This window comes from Ostrea edulis, chromosome 9 (genome assembly GCF_947568905.1).
Source record: "Ostrea edulis chromosome 9, xbOstEdul1.1, whole genome shotgun sequence".
Taxonomy (NCBI): Eukaryota; Metazoa; Mollusca; class Bivalvia; order Ostreida; family Ostreidae; genus Ostrea; species Ostrea edulis.
Genome location: NC_079172.1, coordinates 64,840,490 through 64,859,927, shown reverse-complemented (window position 1 = coordinate 64,859,927; position 19,438 = coordinate 64,840,490). Strand labels below are relative to the sequence as shown.

General features: G+C 35.3%; 1 protein-coding gene and 1 long non-coding RNA gene across 3 annotated transcripts in view; one reads left to right on the top strand and one right to left on the bottom strand.

Moving 5' to 3' along the window:
• The first annotated feature begins 1,496 nt into the window (after positions 1-1,496).
• Positions 1,497-12,295, top strand: LOC125657526 (uncharacterized). The gene is made up of 4 exons (XR_007363376.2): positions 1,497-1,632; positions 5,973-6,086; positions 9,800-9,913; positions 12,077-12,295. It is a non-coding gene; the product is annotated as an uncharacterized LOC125657526 (long non-coding RNA).
• A 749-nt stretch (positions 12,296-13,044) lies between these two features.
• Positions 13,045-19,438, bottom strand: part of LOC125657524 (attractin-like protein 1) — a 60,316-nt gene continuing 53,922 nt past the window's right edge. For both annotated transcript variants that reach the window (XM_056149920.1, XM_056149921.1), the window contains exons 27-28: positions 17,669-17,822; positions 13,045-17,423 (exon numbers count right to left, since the gene is read on the bottom strand). In XM_056149920.1, the coding sequence (XP_056005895.1) occupies positions 17,326-17,423; positions 17,669-17,822 (252 nt within the window). In that variant the 3' untranslated portion in view covers positions 13,045-17,325. The remainder of the gene's footprint in view (positions 17,424-17,668; positions 17,823-19,438) is intronic.

Genomic DNA, 19,438 nt, shown 5'->3' with positions numbered 1-19,438 from the left:
TCAATACTTAAAAACCTACCAGATTCAATTGGCAATTGATGGCTACTGCATCTAGAAGCGACAAAAATTATACGTTAAATCTTGTGGTAGTGTGGTTAAATAATTTTCAAAACCAAAAGTTGTCTTGTACATCCTATAATTAGACCACTTGGGTGAGTATTTTATCTTTCCAGGTTTCAACAAAAGAGTTATACAGACACTGTTTGATAAATGAAAACTAACATCAACATGCTGATCGTTCCGAATCTGGATATTACCAGTTCTAATTAAGATATCTTTTACACAGTTTAACCATTTTGAATGATACACTTTTCCTCAGTCTAACTTGTATAATATGTTGTACAAAGTATAGGAGATCTTTTCATGGTTACCATTTATAATGCGTTCCCAGAAACCAATCATTCTTGCACTAATAGGAATAGACATAGGTATTTCTACCAAGTTCCCCATATATCATATAGGTTGGTGTACATTTTTTAACTTTAGGTATATACTGATGCAATCTTTCAATGATATTATTATCTTCATAATCCCATACCTCTGCTCCATACATCAAGATGGGAGCAATCATTGAATCAAACAAGTGTAATAGTATATCTATAGGTAAGCATAAATTTCTAGATTTACGTAATACATAGATCATGGCTTTTCTTGTTTGTTGTACAAGTCTGTCTTTGTTAGATTTAAAAGAACCCTCTCTAGAGAATTTAATACCTAAATATTGAAATTCATCAACTACAGTCATTAATTGCTCACCATTGAAATTAATTCTAACATTGTCTACATTACGGTTCTTGCAAAAAATGACGACTTTGGTTTTTTCAGCATTAACCCTCAGATTCCAGTCTGACAACACAAGAACATTGCATTAAAAGAAGATTGTAGTTCTTCTGCAGATTCAGCTGATATTGCAGTGTCGTCAGCATATAACAATAGATATAACGTAAAATATACTTCAATTTCTGAGTCTTCAAACACCAAATGTGCAATATTACAAATATCAGTGAGGCCACTATATGAATGTGACATAAAAACAACCAGATCATTGAGAAATAAGAAAAACAAAAGAGGAGATAAATTTTCACCCTGTCTAACTCCAATATTTGAAGTGAAAAAAATCTGAACAAATAGAGCCATCTCTAACTCAAGATTTGGCATTCTTATACAAATTTTGAATAACAATTAGTATTTTGCCATCGATAGACTACGTAGTAATTTTTGTCATAACATGATTCTGTTTACAGAGTCAAAAGCTTTACGATAATCAATAAATACACAATACAACTTTTTCCTTCGAAATAATAAAAAAGTATTCTGAATCGTTTTAAAACCGACTATCGTTCCTGATTTCCCGTGTGACGTCATAAGAGACCACAATTAGATTCAGAGACGTAAAACATTTGTATCATTTAATAATAATATCCTTTGTTTATACAGGATTCCACAATTAGCTGCATAATTTGTTTACATTGTGGTCCTCTACATTTACATTCAAAAACAGGTAAACAGATATATACTCGGCTAAGTTGTGGATTTTCAGTAGTTGATCAACGAACGGAGTATTTAATTCTGTGAACATGATTTCGCATATATTACTCTGGATTGGGCTTTTTTTACACGCTAATTCTCAAGGTAAGTTTTCACCTATACCTGTCGGTAACATGAAAGGTTTTCTTTTCGCCGACAGTTGCTGTGTGTTGAGTTTCGTATGTATTCTGCCGTAAGAAACAGTGGTAGACTTAGGGGGTGGGGCACCAGGCGCGCGCCCTCCTAAATTTTGTTTTCAGATTTAATTAAAGAAAATCACGGTCTCTTGTTTAGGGGAGAGGAAAAAAACACGACAAAAGAAGCAATCGTGCAATTTTTTTTTTCACTTTCAGAGAAATAAATGACACAAGCTTTAGTTATTGGGAGAACTAAAACAAAGGGTTTTTTTAAACTTAGAATTTGTATCATTATATTGATTTCTCCCTGGACCCACCAGGGGTCTTAAGGCGGCCCCTCATGAAGTTGCGCCCCCTTAACTTCAATTCGTGGATCCGCCCCTGAGAAATATATAATAAACATGGAAACGATAACTGTTGACGGCGGAGTTTTCAAAACGGACATAAGATGTAACTGTTAGTTACAGGTAAGTAATGGATTTATCCCTAGTTAATGTTACAGGTAAGTAATAGATTTATCCCTAGTTAATGTTACAGGTAAGTAATAAAATTATCCCTAGTTAATGTTACAGGTAAGTAATGGATTTATCCTTAGTTAATGTTACAGGTAAGTAATAAATTTATCCCTAGTTAATGTTACAGGTAAGTAATAGATTTATCCGTAGTTAATGTTACAGGTAAGTAATAGATTTATCATTAGTTAATGTTACAGGTAAGTAATAGATTTATCCCTAGTTAATGTTACAGGTATGTAATATATTTATCCCTAGTTAATGTTACAGGTAAGTAATAGATTTATCCGTAGTTAATGTTACAGGTAAGTAATAGATTTATCATTAGTTAATGTTACAGGTAAGTAATAGATTTATCATTAGTTAATGTTACAGGTAAGTAATAGATTTATCATTAGTTAATGTTACAGGTAAGTAATAGATTTATCATTAGTTAATATTACAGGTAAGTAATAGATTTATCCCTAGTTAATGTTACAGGTAAGTAATAGATTTATCCTTAGTTAATGTTACAGGTAAGTAATATATTTATCCCTAGTTAATGTTACAGGTAAGTAATAGATTGATCATTAGTTAATGTTACAGGTAAGTAATAGATTTATCCCTAGTTAATGTTACAGGTAAGTAATAGATTTATCCTTGGTTAATGTTACATGTAAGTAATAGATTTATCCCTAGTTAATGTTACAGGTAAGTAATAGATTTATCCGTAGTTAATGTTAAAGGTAAGTAATAGATTTATCATTAGTTAATGTTACAGGTAAGTAATAGATTTATCATTAGTTAATGTTACAGGTAAGTAATAGATTTATCATTAGTTAATGTTACAGGTAAGTAATAGATTTATCATTAGTTAATATTACAGGTAAGTAATAGATTTATCCCAGTTAATGTTACAGGTAAGTAATAGATTTATCCTTAGTTAATGTTACAGGTAAGTAATAAATTTATCCCTAGTTAATGTTACAGGTAAGTAATAGATTGGTCATTAGTTAACGTTACAGGTAAGTAATAGATTTATCCCTAGTTAATGTTACAGGTAAGTAATAGATTTATCCTTGGTTAATGTTACAGGTAAGTAATAGATTTATCCCTAGTTAATGTTACAGGTAAGTAATAGATTTATCCCTAGTTAATGTTACAGGTAAGTAATAGATTTATCCCTAGTTAATGTTACAGGTAAGTAATAGATTTATCCTTGGTTAATGTTACAGGTAAGTAATAGATTTCTCATTAGTTAATGTTACAGGTAAGTAATAGATTTATTCCTAGTTAATGTTACAGGTAAGTAATAGATTTATCAGTAGTTAATGTTACAGGTAAGTAATAGATTTATTCCTAGTTAATGTTACAGGTAAGTAATAGATTTATCATTAGTTAATGTTACAGGTAAGTAATAGATTTATCCTTGGTTAATGTTACAGGTAAGTAATAGATTTATCCCTAGTTAATGTTACAGGTAAGTAATATATTTATCCCTAGTTAATGTTACAGGTAAGTAATAGATTTATCATTAGTTAATGTTACAGGTAAGTAATAGATTTATTCCTAGTTAATGTTACAGGTAAGTAATAGATTTGTCATTAGTTAATGTTACAGGTAAGTAATAGATTTATTCCTAGTTAATGTTACAGGTAAGTAATAGATTTATCATTAGTTAATGTTACAGGTAAGTAATATATTTATCATTAGTTAATGTTACAGGTAAGTAATATATTTATCCTTAGTTTATGTTACAGGTAAGTAATAAATTTATCCCTAGTTTATGTTACAGGTAAGTAATAGATTTATCATTAGTTAATATTACAGGTAAGTAATATATTTATCATTAGTTAATGTTACAGGTAAGTAATAGATTTATCCCTAGTTAATGTTACAGGTAAGTAATAGATTTCTCATTAGTTAATATTACAGGTAAGTAATAGATTTTTTTACTACGGATAACTCCGTTTACCTGATCAAGATATATAAGGCTCACGGCGGGTGTGAACGATCGACAGGGGATGCTTACTCCTCCTAGGCATCTGATACCACCTCTGGTATATCCAGGGGTCCGTGTTTGTCCAACTCTCTATTTTGTAATATAGGAGTTATGAGATTGATCACTGTTCGTTATCTTAACCTTATTTGTTTCCAAACTGGCATGGTTAATGTATCTATGATGGCAATAAATTACAACTTGTGCAACCTAAACTACTTGATATCATACCAGATAAAAGACTAGGGCGACAGCTTCAGTTCATTCCTGACTAATTTACCTCTCAGACATGTATATTTGTATGATGTATGCATTCTTCACACGTGGTTGGAAAGAAAACAACAGCGCCGTTGTTAGGTTTTGGCGTGGAGTCCATCGACTGTACATAGTTATAGGAATAAGCTCCTATCAGACTAACCCCCGTGTAAAACACTAAAGGTGGATTAGAAATGCGCAACGCAAGAATATGCTATTCAGACAGTCACGTAGATTGTTGCGTAATTTAAGGACAGACTACATGTGTCTTTTAAAACGATTTTCATTTTTATCTCTACAACCGTTGAATATTGTATGCATATTTAATGGAGTTTTTTGTTTCATTTTACTCATAGAATATTCTAGTACTGATATTTGTGCCGGTATTAGCTGCAGAACTTGTAGCTCTCCGGGGAAAAATTATGTTGACAGACTCCGTCAATATAATTTTTTCGGAGAGCTACAGTTCTGCAGCTATGTCGGTATTAAGGGACTGGTTCACGATTTTTGAAGAAAATACTTTTTTTTAATTTTTTGCTAGATATTAAAAGTATAACTCATTTAATGTTGACAACCAACATTTTGACCTTCTGAATGCAAGGATAAAAACTATATTTTAGCCTTAAATATGTGTTATGTAAACAAAGACTCGAGTCTTTTTATGTAAGCAAACAAAAAAGTGAAATATTAATTTTGTAATATAAAGCATCTTAATTTTACATAGTCTCACATTTTAACTTTTATATAACACATTTTACCCGAAGAATGCTTGAAATGTGAAAGTTATAATAGAATAAGATCGATATCCATTTTTTTTAAAAATTTCGTAAACAATAACATACCGCAATCTTTGTTTACAAAACAAATAATAAACTCTCTAAAATGGGCTTCTGTGATAATGTATAACCTTAATTTTTATGTGAATTTTTTTCAACACATTAGACAGTAGATTTTGATCATTAAAAGTGAAAAATAAAATTTTGGGGGAAATCGTGAATCAGTCCCTTTAGAATGTAACATTAAAATTGGACATGCATGCACCCTTTTAAAAGTAGTAATGTGCATATAATTGGAAAGTATAACACCCGAAGAATTACATGGCTTCATTGAGCTTACCAAAAAAGCCAGTAACTTCACGTACTGTAGATTGATATTCCGCTACGATCCGTATTTCGGAATAGGCCTAAATTGTACAAGTTAAGGACGTCTTAAAAAGTCTTTAAAGAACCAAACAGGCTACAATTTACCACAATAATGTTCAAGCATTTAGATATCCACAATATATTCCCATTTGTTTCGGCCTGCATTCCAATAAGCTGCGAATTCAATTCATTTTGATAAAATAATACGCGTGACGTATAATTCAATAATGGGCGTGGTGTAGTGTTGGAAACAGGTCAAGGTCACTAAGGTGAGCAATGAGGTCAACGTGCCTTTTCTAAAGATGCCTTAACTGTAAAATTGATATTGTTTGAATTTTACAGCATCTCATAACTTCATTCATAAAATAATATATATAGTCAATTGATTTTTCCTCTTCACATCTATACATTTACTCAACAGATGTTGACGAGTGTTCGAAGAATCCCTGTGCGAATGGAGGAAAATGCAGGAATACAGTAACGTCCTACACGTGCGTCTGTCCTAGTGGCTGGACTGGAAACCGATGTGATAAAGGTAATTATTATCTGAGCGATGACTGATTCTTTGTTTGTTTAACATCCCGTCGAGAATTGAGTCCCTTGGGATCCAGGTTAGAATAGGTCCTCAGTACCCCTTGCTTGTCGTAAGAGGCGACTAAATGGGGCGGTCCTTCGGACGAGACCGCTAAAACCGAGAACCCGTGTCACAGCAGGTGTGGCACAATAAAGATCCCGCGCGCCCTGCTCAAAGGTCGTAAGCGCCGAACATAGGCCTAAATTTTGCAGCCCTTCACCGGCAGTGATGACGTCTTCATATGAGTGAAATATTCGAGAGAGGGACATTAAACAATAAACAATCACTCATATTGAGATGTTACCAGCTGTTGGTGAAGGGCTGCAAAATCTAGGCCTATGCATAGCGCTCAGGGCTGTAGCAGTGAGGGTTCTTAAACGTGCTAATGCCTGCTTTCTTTCTTTCTTTCCTCCAGATGTAGATTCATTAGAAGTACAATGGTAGTGCATTAATCAAGACATATGCAAAATAATATAAGGAATACAAGTAATTACAATGGAAGAGGAAGAATACAAAAATACCTACACAACAGGTTACAAGCATACAATGTTTAGTTGCAGTGTAACTCGAAGTTTGTTATAATACATTGCTGCTGCATCTCATAAAACGAAAGTTCAGATGTAGTTCTGGAATGTCAAAATCAGGCAAGTTTGAGACCATCCTTCTAAATAAATACAAGTCATATTGGAACAACCCACATAGGTCGGCAGCCGTCTTCAATTAGAGTTTCCCACCAGGCGTTGCGATACAGGAATGTTTCAGAACAGGTAGTAGATACGTGCTCAAACACATTCGTGAAAGGTCTCGCACACAGTGAGCCAATTTCGGGTGGTGTATCCAGAAGAGTCCATAATTTTACAATAAACTTGCACAGAAGAATCTCGTTATTATTGTGCGGAATATTCCAAAACAAAGTTGGTGATATTCCATCGCAAAGAATGATAAATCGGGTAAAGTCAGGATCAGCACGCATGCGTTGTCGTCTGGAATCGGAATGGTAAGTGATGACAGAGGATTTAATAGATCTTTTCCACTCTGATTTTGAGAAGAAGCGCCACTTTCAGGATATCGAGTTAAAGCGGGGTGCAAATTATATTTGGTCAATAGAGGCATGATGTCCTGAATAAATCTGCGATGTTTGGCACAGGGGTTCCTTATATGTGAGAATAGACGAGTGAAAAATATGCACTTTGTGAGATAATTAGTGTCCAGTTCACAAAGACATCCAAAACATTGCAGTTTCTTGATGTCATAGGAAGCATACCCAAAAGGCTTTCACACATATCCGATCTGGTTTGCTTATGGAGACCCATTGCTTGTTTTGCTATAAAATGTTGAAATGTAAATAGGGGTTTCGACATCTTTTCGTCGTAGGCCGCACCAGAGTTTGCATCCATATGATACAGAGGGGAGAGCTACCTTCTTATATAACTTGGAGATAGTGATTGGGTTGAGCTGTACGGATGTTTTTAGTGCAAAATGTTTGGCGTCCTTTCATGCAAGCATTCGAAGTTCTGCTACTGGGATCAAATGTGGAATTCAGTAAAACTCCCAGGTGCGTGTATTCCTTGGAAGATTCAATAACATTCTTGCCTAGATGCCAAGTTAATGAGTCCGTATGATTTGCCCTTTTTGGATAAAAATGGAGGACATTGGATTTGTTTGCATTGAATGTGTAACGTGTCAAGGGGGTTCGTACCCGGTTGATTCCAGGATCTGGGGTTTTGAATTAATTCAACAAGTAAATAATTTTCCTCTGTAAAAATGATTGAACAAAATGATACAGTTTTCCTCTCTAAAGTGATTTAAATATATAACTACTGGTCTGCAAATATATACAAATAAGATCCTTCCCTTACTTAGGGGAAAATCACACTTGGTCGACCTATATTACTACTTTATGAGTTTATACACCTCTAGATAGAGATATGCCTTATTCAGGCAGTAACAACTATCTAAGAGGTAAGCCCTAGCCGAATAAAGGTGGTCCAACTCCAGAAGCAGCAGTTACTGTGTTAATGCCTTATTCAGGACGGACAGTGAACTGCTAACCTCTGAAGCCTTACACCTTCCCTAACCGAGGAAGAATGACAAATAAATAGGCGAACCTCCAGGAGGTCAACCTCTAAAATGCTAGCCACTACTGTGGTCAGACTCCAAACAAATGGTCCTATATAACAAAGAAGTGTGGCAAGCCTCCAATATTTATATAAGGCAATCCACCTGTGGCAAGCCTCCAATATTAGGCAATCCACCTGACCAAACTAACCGTTATAATGCTTCTTCTTCCTCCGCTTGACTTAAAAAACCTTACTGACTGGCTGCAGCTGTATATATACCCTCTGGGGGTCACATGATCAGCAACAGTTTCTAGATCACCCGCTGCTAGCTAATTGTGTATCAGCCATAGTTAAGTTTCTAGATCACCGTTTCTGTAGGCCTCTTGCAACATTGAAAAACATGAAATCATTACAAATGTAAAGCGCCATTTTGTTGAATACTCGTATATTTTGCGTAGAATTTCCTGTAATCCATGCGGGGTAAGCGCAACACAACAAACAGCATCCGCAAGCGTTGGATTAACGCTCGTGATACTGAAAATACCGGTATCTGTACACAGATTTTGAATTTCGTGCAGCAATTCGTCGATGAATACAAAGTAGAGAAAGGTTGACAAAACACCACCCTGTCTAACGCCTTGTGAAATTGGAAACCAGTCAGAACTGACTTGGTTAACAACGACAGAGAACGATGTGTTTACATGACAATCGTTTATTAGACTCCATATACGACCCGAAATCCCAAGCCTGTGTAGTTTGTACATTAGACCATGTCGCCATACCGTGTCAAATGCCTTCTGTGTATCAACAAAAAAGGCTACAAGGACGGGACTTCCATGTTCTAAATTGTGGTAAATTGTCTCTTGAAGGTTGAAGGACACTGTTACACCCAAGTTTTTGTTAAAAACCTTGCTGTTGTTGATTTGGAAAATTTATCAAAGGCTGGATATGAGTCCGAATTCGGGTTAGTAACAACTTTTCAAAGGTTTTAAGGAGGCATGGAAGAAGGCCTATGGGTCTGTAACTGTCGGGGAACTTCCTTGGTTTGTTACTTTCTTTATAGATGGGAATGGTCATATTGAGAGGTCACCAGCTGTTGGTGAAAGGCTGCCAAATCTAGCCCTATACATATCGCTCAGGGCCGTAGCAGTGAGGGTTCTTAAACATGCCAGCGCCTGCTGCGACACGGAAATTTTGTTTTAAGGTCATATCCGAAAGACCCGTCATTCTCACTTCTGAATGCCATGTAACTGGCGAAGGAGCAATTACTACAGATGTGACGCGGCCTTGACACAAGCGGAGCTCGAACTCACGACCTCCCGGTTATGAAGCGAACGCTCTACCACTGAGCTACCTGTTCTAGAACGTTACACTGAAACATTGCTCATAAGTTTTTGCAGAAACACAATACAAACACTTGGGTAAGCTATAGGCTAGGACACACAGTGAGAGTAACCGGTCAACAGGGGATGTCTACTCCTCCTTCGCATTTGATCCCACCTCTAGTGTTTACAGGGGTCAGTGCTTTCCTGCTCTCAATTTCGTATTCTATGGGGTGTATGTGATTGATCATTGTTCGATATCATCACCTCGTATAATTTTCTGTATTTATAGACATTGACGAATGTTGGAACGATACATGTTTTAACGGAGGCACATGTCTGAACACACTGTGAAGTTTTGCGTGCAGTTGCTCTTATGAATGGAGTGGGACACTCTGTGAACAAGGTAAGTTTGTCTTACTTAACGTGAACAAGGTGCATCTGTCTTACCTAACGTGAACAAGGTCCGCCTGTCTTACCTAACGTGAACAAAGTCCGTCTGTCTTACCTAACGTGAACAATGTAAGTCTGTCTTACCTAACGTGAACAAAGTCCGTCTGTCTTACCTAACGTGAACAAGGTCCGCCTGTCTTACCTAACGTGAACAAGGTCCGTCTGTCTTACCTAACGTGAACAAGGTCCGTCTGTCTTACCTAACGTGAACAAGGTCCGTCTGTCTTACCTAACGTGAACAAGGTCCGTCTGTCTTACGTAACGTGAACAAGGTCCGCCTGTCTTACCTAACGTGAACAAGGTCCGTCTGTCTTACCTAACGTGAACAAGGTCCGTCTGTCTTACCTAACGTGAACAAGGTCCGTCTGTCTTACGTAACGTGAACAAGGTCCGTCTGTCTTACCTAACGTGAACAAGGTCTGTCTGTCTTACCTAACGTAAACAAGGTCCGTCTGTCTTACGTAACGTGAACAAGGTCCGTCTGTCTTACCTAACGTCAACAATGTAAATCTGTCTTACCTAACGTGAACAATGTAAGTCTGTCTTACCTAACATGAACAAGGTCCGCCTGTCTTACCTAACGTGAACAAGGTCCGTCTGTCTTACCTAACGTGAACAAGGTCCGTCTGTCTTACCTAACGTGAACAAGGTCCGTCTGTCTTACCTAACGTGAACAAGGTCCGCCTGTCTTACCTAACGTGAACAAGGTCCGCCTGTCTTTCCTAACGTGAACAAGGTCCGTCTGTCTTACCTAACGTGAACAAGGTCCGCTTGTCTTACCTAACGTGAACAATGTAAGTCTGTCTTACCTAACGTGAACAAAGTCCGTCTGTCTTACCTAACGTGAACAAGGTCCGTCTGTCTTACCTAACGTGAACAAAGTCCGTCTGTCTTACCTAACGTGAACAAGGTCCGCCTGTCTTACCTAACGTGAACAAGGTCCGTCTGTCTTACCTAACGTGAACAAGGTCCGCTTGTCTTACCTAACGTGAACAATGTAAGTCTGTCTTACCTAACGTGAACAAAGTCCGTCTGTCTTACCTAACGTGAACAAGGTCCGTCTGTCTTACCTAACGTGAACAAAGTCCGTCTGTCTTACCTAAAGTGAACAAAGTCCGTCTGTCTTACCTAACGTGAACAAGGTTCGCCTGTCTTACCTAACGTAAACAAGGTCCGTCTGTCTAACCTAACGTAAACAAGGTCCGTCTGTCTTACCTAACGTGAACTGAAATATACTCAGCTTTTTATGCAAAATATGAATTACGGATACGTTTTCATACACCCGCATAAAAATGTGGGTGTATTTTGCTATACCGCTGTCTGTCCCTTTAACTTTGTCTTCACAACTCCTCTTAAACCCTGGGGGGATTTTGATGAAACCTGGTACAAATTAAGATCACAATGTGGAGATGTGCATATTGCAAGGGGAATGCTGCACCACTAATTTTGAAGGAGTTAGGGACCTTGGACTTAAGATTCATTTTATGCAAGTACTTTGTCTTCGCAACTCCTTGTATATTGCAAGGGTAATGTTGTCCAACTATTTTTGAAGGATTTAAAGCCCTTGGACTTGGATTTATTTAATGCAAAATACATTTTATTGCATCCTTTTTGTGGATAATCCTCTCTTACTTGATAAAATTTCTGGGTCAGTAATGTATGCGGGCGTATCATGTACCGGTTTAGCGGTGCTCTAATTTTCAGTCTTATCATGTATTTAGTCATAGATTGCAAATACGTTATTTGAACCCAATGATTAACATACATGTGCTATCACTGTGAAATCATTAATATCTATAGCGGTTCAAACCTATGTATTGTAATTTTCCATGAACACAAGTGAGTAACATATCAAGAAACGACAACTCTTTAACCAATTTACCACAAAAAAGTAACCCCACAAGAAATATGATACCATATCCATATGGCATTAAACAACAGGGGCGGATCCAGGAATTTTTGAAAGGGGGTGGGGTCTACCATTAATTTTGGTTTTGAAAACTAAAATACCCACTCAAAATGCGGTATTTTTACCATTCTAGCAAAATTTTCCAACCCCCCGAATCCCCAACTGGATCTGCCTCTGGACGACCTTAACCTTGATTATTTCTTTCAGATGTCAACGAGTGTTTGACGAGTCCTTGTAGAAATGGTGGACTCTGCATCAATCTGATGGGCTCCTTTTTTGTGACTGTCCTCCAACTTGGTTTGGAGAAATTTGTGAAAGCCAAAGCCCGTAGAACCTAGCAGCCACTGAGTAAAATCATCTAAGGACTGAGAGTATTCATAGAGAATGTTTAATTTGAAACCTATTTTAAAGGAAACTTTAAATCAAGTGCATGTTTTGAATTAATGAGGGTCAATCGCAACATGTATGAGCAACTTAGCTCACATGAGAGGTTACATTTTAATGGTGAATTGAATTTATATCAGTAATTTGGGATGAAAGGATGGACGCAAATAACATTAACCGCACTTTTCATTTTCTGATCATTTGAACAACTAACTTTACCACCTTACATGAAATTAAATGCCCATTGATGATTTAGCTCGCCAGAATAATACGACCTTGGTCAATAGATTTATGTAGAATAACTGATAATGGAAACTATAAGATGTGGGTTGCTTTATTATCTCAAGACTGATCCTATTTTCATGTGCCAATCCATTAAAATTATATTGCAAAACCCTTTTCTGTAAATTAGCTCACCTGAAGAGTGATAAGCATTGCCTTCTAACAAAAGGAATCTTTTGAGAAAGTGCTTTAATTAAGGGAAAGGGACTAAATAATGAAACAGACACTTCCTCTTTAGTACCTCCAGAACAATACCCCAATATAGTGTTATCAAAAACTGGATTAGCTCAGTAGGTTGTACGTAAACATTGAAATTCAAAAGGGAGAAATACAATGTAAATATTCAACTCAATAGAAAAACTTCCCTTTGATCTCTAAACAGGGTTAATATTAGGCATTCTTGTATAAATAAAGAAATCACTTTAATCCCTTCTTGCTTGTATGCAAAAAATTGTTCAATCAAAATACATACATCTTACAAGATGATTTTGAAAACGAAGACTCCTTCATCTGTTTTTGACTTTTATTTTGACTTGACATACTCCAGTGATAAATTACAATATTCATACATACATAAACACATACTCACACACACTCAATTATATAGGTAACTCTCATACAGTCAATCAGCCTGTAATTTCTCATTAAACCAGTTTTTAAAGTTCATGGAACAACCCAAGCAAAAGCATAACTCACTTCATTGCAGTCCCGTTTTTCTCTGCAATAATTAAATACAGTTATAATGAAAAATACAGCAGGAAAAATGATGCAGGGAAAGAAAAATACTGTAGATTCTTAATTTTACACAAGTACTTGATATCGCGAGGCGACTCCTGGATGTAAAATTGCAAGAACATGAATTCTCTAGGACTCTGTGGAACAGGGGTTTTTACACCTATTTTAGGAATATAAAAATAAAGTAATTTTATTTTGTAAGTGATGCTTCTCATGAAATTACGCAATAATAAATTCCTCCTGTATCTTTAAGAATCTACAGTACATCACTATCAAGAATAAATGTCATCATGAACAAATGTCAGTGGTGGTGTTGGGTGTGTGTGTGTGTGTGTTATGTTACACCTAGTTCCTACCATTTCTAATGTTCCCATACAGACATGCCACTATCCTATTGTGACAATGAATCTAAGTTTTGACCTTGATACAAGACCTTCACTCTGACCTTGAATATAATATTGTATTGACCTTTCAGTTTATGAAATATGTCTCTATCTGGCAGAGTAGATAAAAAAGATTAATTTTGCAAACTGACAACAGACTCAAGGAATATACCCCAATGACCTTTGAACTCAAGCATATAAAATTTGACAATGGTTAGAGATATATTTATTATTTTAAAAAATATCCTTACCCCCCCCACCTCCCACCTAAATACCCACCATACTGAACATCTCCCACCTGGATCAGAAAAGCATGAAAAAACTTTTATTCAACTTTTATGCAACTTCTAAACAACAAAATTGTGCATTTGTTCAATCAAATTTGATATAATCATACATCATACTCAACATAACAATTAGAAAACAGCAACCATTCATACAACATAAGAATACATAGAAGATTCAAACAGAAAACAGCAACCATTCATACAACATAAGAATACATAGAAGATTCAAACATTATCAGAAAAATACTGCACATGTGCACAAAGAAATAAACACTACAAAAAACCCCAAAATACCCCGACACTTCTAGAGAGAGTGCTGTACAACAGAATATTCTGACCAATACCCCCTACATAACCACAACTTCATTTACGGGGGCCACATTTCTAGACACACAACGTATGTCTGGATTTCATAAGCATTTTTCAGTGTAAGTGTACATATCAATAAACTGACTACGAAAGCAACACGTTACATTGCACCTGTAAGTGATCACAACATTTCTATATCACTTTCATTACTAATCACTCACCTTCTATACTAGACAGACATACATTTTTATCTTGATTCAATAAATTATCAAAATATATACAATGATGTTTGATTCTACATAGGTTAATGCATGACTTTCGTACATTTGGCCGTTGATGAACAGTAGATATGCTTAAGACATCCAGTATTTAATGAAGGAAATTGAAACATACATGAATCGCGAAGATATTGAAATTACATATATATATATATACAGCAACAAGAGAAAAATAACAACAGCATTGCAAAGTGAAGAATTCTGTTACAACTAAGCATAGCGATAAACACAACACAGAATCTGATGTCGACTCGCACGCAAAATCAGTTCCACACGCCCCACCCCCCACCCCGCTGTGAGGAGACAATCATTTAGGAGATATAGATGTAAAATGCATACAATGAGTGTAAAATTAAACCCGTACAATTACTACTACTCGACTTAATTTGAATGTGGAAAATGACCAAAGCGTGACGATATTTGAATAATTAACAAAAACTGTTCCCAGGGCCTCTTCATACATGCGTGTCTGAAATCAGCTCCAAATTACATGTTATAAACACACTACACGCACAAATCATCAATATCACAAAACAAAAGTGAACGCGGAAATAGGCTCCTGCAATAAAAATATTTACAAATTTATATGAAAGTTTACATTGGGGAAAATATCACAGAAAATGGGATCATCGCACTAATACATTTGACAATGAAAATCTAAACTTCAAAATGGTGAATACTTTTCAACATAACGAATGCTGCTTCGTTTAGAAGACTAACGGTTATACGGTACAAATCGGTACCCCACAGTACACCACAGCACTGGTGCTTCAGATCTAATACATAGAATAAAGACAATGAAAATAAAGATGACGATGAGACAAAATCATTTTGACTTGGAAAACATCTTTGATCCATGTTTACAAAGCGTGACAACTTTGTTCATTCCGATGCACTACGACATACATGAAAATGACTATAAAGAACAAGCCACACTTTCACTTTGCCCTGTTTTAAACTGTATGTTCAGTAAGCTCATCAAAAATGAAAACTTGGTGATAATCTACAATACAATACTTTAAAGGTAGGTAACTGCCAAAAATTACTGAAGTTTGATACCTGTCGTATCACCTATGATATCACAAAAACTGAAGTTGGATATCTGTGGTATTGTGTACAATATCATAACTAAAGTTGGATATTTGTGGTATTGTGTACAATATCATAACTAAAGTTGGATATCTGTGGTATTGTGTACAATATCATAACTAAAGTTGGATATCTGTGGTATTGTATACAATATCATAACTAAAGTTGGATATCTGTGGTATTGTGTACAATATCATAACTAAAGTTGGATATCTGTGGTATTGTATACAATATCATAACTAAAGTTGGATATCTGTGGTATTGTATACAATATCATAACTAAAGTTGGATATCTGTGGTATTGTGTACAATATCATAACTAAAGTTGGATATCTGTGGTATTGTATACAATATCATAACTAAAGTTGGATATCTGTGGTATTGTATACAATATCATAACTAAAGTTGGATATCTGTGGTATTGTGTACAATATCATAACTAAAGTTGGATATCTGTGGTATTGTATACAATATCATAACTAAAGTTGGATATCTGTGGTATTGTATACAATATCATAACTAAAGTTGGATATCTGTGGTATTGTGTACAATATCATAACTAAAGTTGGATATCTGTGGTATTGTGTACAATATCATAACTAAAGTTGGATATCATATGTGTCAAATATAATATTTGGTGAAATTCCACTGTCTTTAAATAATAAAGCCATAAACTTTATAATTTTATATGCTAAACAATACATATTTATCTGTTTAATGCAGAATAAAGAACCAAATCTTGTTAGATTACTATGTCACTTAAAGTTTAAATATCATGTAGAGAAATATGCTGCAATTCAAGCATTTAAAATACATAACTTTGATAAAATATGGATGAAGTGGGAAAATATTTTTGCAATTGATTAATTAATACTACATGTACTTGTCATTATTTTTAGTACATGTATTATTGTTATTATTATTACTTTCACTATTGTACAGCAAGTAACCTAAACCACAGGGAGATGTATGCATGTATGAAAGGTATGTTTGTGTAAGTGTTTGATGTATTGTATGAAACCAAAAAAATAAATAAATTATAAAAAAAAAAAAAAAAAAGTTGGATATATGTGATATTGCCAAATCTGGTGGAGTCTTCTGCTTTTTTTTAAATTAACAGAAAACATGCATTTCCAAAGCATTTTAACTTTAAAAAAAAAAGAAGAACATGTAGTATTCACAGTCAGACTGTAGATATTGCTTTACATAAAATATCTTAATGTGGGCGGTGGCTGTATACATAAAATATCTTAATGTGGGCAGTGGCTGTATACATAAAATATCTTAATGTGGGCAGAAGCTGTAGATTGCAATTTTTATCGTAACATGCTGATACCAAAGTTTTGAAAAAACAGACCTTATCTTTAATTTAACACTGTTTAATTCATCACACACACAATTCTACTTTTTGATCTCGTTTGACGACATCTGCAGATGACTTCATTCTGGGCAGATTAATAGTGAAAGTGTGGCTTCTTCTTCGCTATCCATATTCTACTACACTGGAATGCTTTGATTTTAAGATCAACACTTGTATGATATTTGTAAGTAACTTTGCATTGTTGAAACAGATGCAGCTAGTGTTTATAAATGTTCACAATAGCACCATCTCTTTTAGTAAACAGCATCTGAGGAATGTGTAACAATAACTAGTCCCTTTAAATCAACAACAATGACTACTCCCTGTTCACACCAGGGGGCGTCGTGTACTAGACACACACATCCTGGGTACCAGGAAACAAAACTTTTTTATGCTTGTTTTTGTCCCCCTTCCCCCCATGCTCCAAGCTCTGCTTTCGGTGATGACCTGAAAAAGCAATAAACTATAATAATTCTCAGAATAATTAAAACATAGCAATATACTACATTAATTCTCTGAATAATTAAAACATAGCAATATACTACATTAATTCTCCGAATAATTAAAACATACATGGCAAACTAAGAATATTCGTGTTCGTTGAGGAAGCAAGTCTTAGGTTTAACAATAGGAAATTCTAATCTTAATTTTCAAAGAATCATAAATCTGTAATCCAACACACGACCACATACCGACTGTCACTAGAGCACTGGCGATTGCGACCCCCGAGGCCCCGTTAGGGGTCCACTCATCTTCCCCTGTGGGTAGCTGGACTATTAATGATATGACAGCTGCCTTTTGGTGATTCAGCGGCTCGTAGGCTATCTGGCTGGGCTTAGTGCTGGTCTAGATCAAACCGGATAAACACATTGTTATACAATCATCAGTAAGTATTGAATGGCTGGTCCAGATCAAACCGGATAAACACATTGTTATACAATCATCAGTAAGTATTAATGAGACGTTCTGATGTTCCAACATATGATGTGCATGTATACTGGTTTATATTCAAACTGACGCCCAGCATACATATCAGTATAGGTACTACAGTATAATATGCTTATAGTGAAGTGCTGGTGATGAACAATTACAGTAAAACACGCTTATAGTGAAGTGCTGGGGACAAACAATTACAGTAAAACACACTTATAGTGAAGTGCTGGAGATGAACAATTACAGTAAAACATGCTTATAGTGAAGTGCTGGGGATGAATAATTACAGTAAAACACACTTATAGTGAAGTGCTGGGGATGAATAATTACAGTAAAACACACTTATAGTGAAGTGCTGGGGACAAACAATTACAGTAAAACACGCTTATAGTGAAGTGATGGGGACAAACAATTACAGTAAAACATGCTTATAGTGAAGTGCTGGAGACAAACAATTACAGTAAAACACACTTATAGTGAAGTGCTGGGGACAAACAATTACAGTAAAACACACTTATAGTGAAGTGCTGGGGACAAACAATTACAGTAAAACACAGTTATAGTGAAGTGCTGGGGACAAACAATTACAGTAAAACACGCTTATAGTGAAGTACTGGGGATGAATAATTACAGTAAAACACACTTATAGTGAAGTGCTGATGATGAATAATTTTGATTCCTTATAAACATTACCTTGTTATATACAATGAGTTTATAATATGTTTTTAAATTACATGGAATGGAAATCTTTGCTATAAGCATGATAAAGGTGATTTTTTATTTATAATTATATATATATATATATATATTCTGGTAGTATATATATATATATCTATAGTGGGATAAATCTCCGATATAATCTTCTAGAGTGCTCGGCGTGGCCTCACGGAGCTACATAAATTGATGATCATATGGATTTCAATCACATAATATCATTTATTTCTCTACAGGCTGTTTCATAAGGGGATAGCTCCCCCTCACTCATCAGGAGAAAAATGACACCTAATGAAAAATACCTACATGACTGAGTACATGTTACACAGACACATTTTTCAGGTACGTAGTTCTTCCGGCATGCGGGATATTTTTCGTCGAGTATTCATGTTTCTGTGTAACATGTACTCAGTCATGTAGGTGTTTTTCATTTAATAGGTGTCATTTTTCTCCTGATGAGTGAGGGGGAGCTATCCCCTTTACGAAACAGCCTGTAAAGAAATAAATGATATTATAGGATTGAAATCCATCTGATCATCTATATATATATATATATATATAATAGGATTAAACATTCTTTTTGAAGAATTTATCGATGTGTAAACTCCGGACATTTTACTCACAAACTGAATAAAAGTGCGAAGCACTTTTATGTTAAGTTTGTGAGTAAAATGTCCAGAGTTTACACATCGATAAATTCTTCAAAAAGAATGTTTAATTCTTATAATTCCAATTCGTTCACTTTATTAACAATTGCAAAAATTTGAATAGTTTCCCTGCACTATGTTATTTGTTTTCAGGTGTGTATGAATACA